This window comes from Nicotiana sylvestris, chromosome 2 (genome assembly GCF_000393655.2).
Source record: "Nicotiana sylvestris chromosome 2, ASM39365v2, whole genome shotgun sequence".
Classification (NCBI taxonomy): domain Eukaryota; kingdom Viridiplantae; phylum Streptophyta; class Magnoliopsida; order Solanales; family Solanaceae; genus Nicotiana; species Nicotiana sylvestris.
In genome coordinates, this window is record NC_091058.1 from 14,897,533 (window position 1) to 14,900,822 (window position 3,290).

At 37.3% G+C, this 3,290-nt stretch overlaps 1 protein-coding gene across 1 annotated transcript; it reads left to right on the plus strand.

Annotated features, from left to right (window-relative positions):
• The first annotated feature begins 243 nt into the window (after positions 1 to 243).
• LOC104218536 (glucan endo-1,3-beta-D-glucosidase-like) lies at positions 244 to 2,887 on the plus strand. Its single transcript, XM_009769061.2, has 2 exons — positions 244 to 465; positions 548 to 2,887. The coding sequence occupies exon 2, from the start codon at positions 597 to 599 to the stop codon at positions 2,697 to 2,699; it is 2,103 nt and encodes a 700-aa protein (XP_009767363.1). The 5' UTR covers positions 244 to 465; positions 548 to 596; the 3' UTR covers positions 2,700 to 2,887.
• Positions 2,888 to 3,290: the final 403 nt, after the last annotated feature.

Sequence of the window (3,290 nt, forward strand, 5' to 3'; positions counted from 1 at the left end):
TTTAGCAACCAAAGATGCAGCAAATATTCGTTAGTAACGTTCACTATATTTTGTTTTATTCCATCTCAGTTGAATGGGTCCTATTAACTGATATTTAATGCCAATTACAAACTACAGTTTACATAGAATAAGTCCTGGCAACGTTGTTTCTTTTCCTTCCGTACAGTTCTGTAACGTTACAACATTAAAATCCATTATGCAATACATTCAACTATAATTAAAAGAAAGCAATTACCAGTATCCTTTCTCTGTCTGTCTCTCAGATCTCCTATTTTTCCTCATTTCTTTTCCTTGTTAATCACAATTCCATTAATTTTGCAGAAATCTTTGGACTTTTAGCCACTTTTTAAGCACAAGATGATGCTAGCCAGCTGGTCTTGACAACTACGAAAAAGGAAAGAAATGTAAAGTAGGAAACACGATTCTGTCACGTTCTGAATTAAATCCTTCTTCTGTGTCAACTTGGTACGACTATTTCTTTTTAAGTGGAGAATTGTTTTTATATTGTCTAACCAATCCTCATCCATCTTCTTTTAAATAAACTCAGTAGCCAAAAATTAAAGGGTCTTCCAAAATCTGTTCAACAATCATCTCAAATGTTGGGAGCTGGAAACCAAACTTCTTTGCACAGTGAGTATGCAATGTTGCTCATTTTACTGTTCTATTCATTTTCTGTTTTTGTTAATGGTTATAATGCTCAGTTAACCTCACATTCAAACCATAGACCACACCATCATTTTCTCTTCACCAAAGCAAAATCTAAAGTCTTGCCTAATCCAGCAGATTACTTTTCTAGCCAACTTCTTTCCACCCCTTTGCCCACTAATTCATTTTTCCAAAATTTTGTGCTCAAGAATGGTGACACACCTGAGTACATTCAACCCTATCTAATTCGCTCTGCTAACTCCTCTGTTTCTCTTAGTTACCCATCTCAGAATATAACCTCTGCTTTAATAGAACAGATTTTTCGCCCGGATTTGACTATATCCGCTTTCAAGAATCCTAACCCAACGCAGCACCACATAATCTCATCATATAGTGATCTTAGTGTTACTTTAGACTTAACATCAAGTAACCTTAGATTCTTTCTGGTCAGAGGTAGTCCTTATTTAACCTTTGCCGTTAGTAGAAACACTTCCATTTCAATCTCAACCGTTCATCCCATTCGCAAACTCTCTTGTGATAGTTCTTTGACTAAGTATACAATTAGACTCCGCAATCGTCAAACATGGATCCTATATGCATCTTCTCCTATTCATTTGACTCACAATGTATCCTCCATAATTTCTAATGGATTCTCGGGTGTAATACGAATTGCTCTCTTGGCTAATTCTGATCGCCAATGTGAGAAAATTCTTGATCAGTACAGCTCGGCTTATCCCGTGTCTGGAAGTGCAACTTTGAGGCCTTTTGGTCTTAGTTACAAATGGGATGTGAAAGGTAAAGGCAAGTTGCTTATGCTTGCTCATCCTCTCCATCGCCGACTTCTTTCAACAGCAGATTCTTCAGTAACTATTTTGGATGATTTCAAGTATAGGAGCATGGATGGTGAGCTTGTTGGTGTTGTTGGAAATTCGTGGGAGCTTGAAACGGATTCAATTCCAGTATCATGGCATTCGGTTAAAGGTTTGAATAAAAAATCTAACCCTGAAATTATTCGTGCACTTGGTAAAGATGTCAAGACTTTGAATGCATCAAACATATCTACTACATCATCGTACTTTTATGGGAAATTGATTGCTAGAGCAGCAAGATTGGCATTGATTGCAGAAGAGGTTTCTTATCCTAAGATAACGCCGGTCGTTGTTCAGTACTTGAAGGATACAATAGAGCCATGGTTAAATGGTACATTTGGTGCCAATGGCTTTTTCTATGACAGAAAATGGGGCGGCCTTGTGACTAAACAAGGGCTAAATGATACAACAGGTGATTTTGGTTTTGGAATATACAATGACCATCATTTTCATTTGGGATACTTTGTGTATGGTATTTCTGTGCTTACTAAATTTGATCCTGCTTGGGGAAAGCAGTACAAAAAGCAAGCCTATGCTTTAGTTGAAGATTACACGAACTTGGGACTTAAACAGAACCGGCATTATACTCGTGTTAGGTGTTTTGACTTCTGGAAGTTACATTCTTGGGCTGCAGGGTTGAATGAATTTCCATTTGGGAGAAATCAAGAGAGTACAAGTGAAGCGATTAACGCGTATTATTCAGCAGCATTGATGGGGTTCGCGTATGGAGATTCTGATCTTGTTTCAATCGGATCAACTCTTACTGCCTTTGAAACTCTATCAGCACAGACTTGGTGGCATGTAAAAGGAGACAACAGAATCTATGCGCCGAGTTTTGTCAAGAAAAATAAGGTGGTTGGTATTTTATGGTCTAGAAAAAGAGACAGTATTCTTTGGTTTGCTCCAGCTGAGAGAAAAGACATTAGGCTGGGGATTCAAGTTCTGCCATTACTGCCAATTACTGAGGTTGTGTTTTCTGATGTCGATTATGTGAAGGAGCTTGTTAAATGGGCACTCACTAGTGTACCTAAAAATAGAACTGAGGAAGGTTGGAAAGGATTTGTTTATGCCTTGGAAGCTATTTATAGAAAGAAGCAAGCTCTAAAGAAAGTGAGGGACTTGAGCAATCATGATGATGGGAATTCACTCTCAAATCTATTGTGGTGGATTCATAGCAGAAAATGATGAGCATTTAATTTGAGAGGTTTGCTAATTATGCTTTTTAGATTGTTATTCTTGATAGGTTGATCATTTCCATTTGTCTGAGGAAACTTCAATAAATATGGCATGAGTAACACAGTGAGAATAACAATGTGTTTATTATTGACCAATGTCACAATGCTCATGCTTTTTACACTGGGCCATTTCTTGAAGCTTTTTAACATGAAATATGCATCATGATTAATAGAGTTTCTGAATTAGAATTTTCTTGCTGCTACATTCTGTTATGTTACATATCTTGAACTCTATAGATGCTATGCAATTGGCACTTATCCACTAAGCTAAATGCCACTTGAGCGACTACCTATGGACAGAGGCAGATCCGGGAATTTAAATTTTTGGGTTCCTGCAACAACCTCGAGTTAAATACATAATAATAAATGGATTCAAAATCGAATATTTATAAAGTTTTATTGAATTTTCTAATGTAAATACAAGATTTGGGCAAAAGCTACTGGGCCGGGAACCCATATGTTAAGGCTAGATCCCCTGTCTACTGAGCCAAGTGGGCTGATTCACTAGGTTACATAGTTTGTTCGCACACAGAATTTTGTA

What these genes read in the sequence shown, in the direction of transcription:
- LOC104218536 (XM_009769061.2), top strand. Translation starts at nt 597, where the DNA reads ATGTTGGGAGCTGGAAACCAAACTTCTTTGCACAGTGAGTATGCAATG.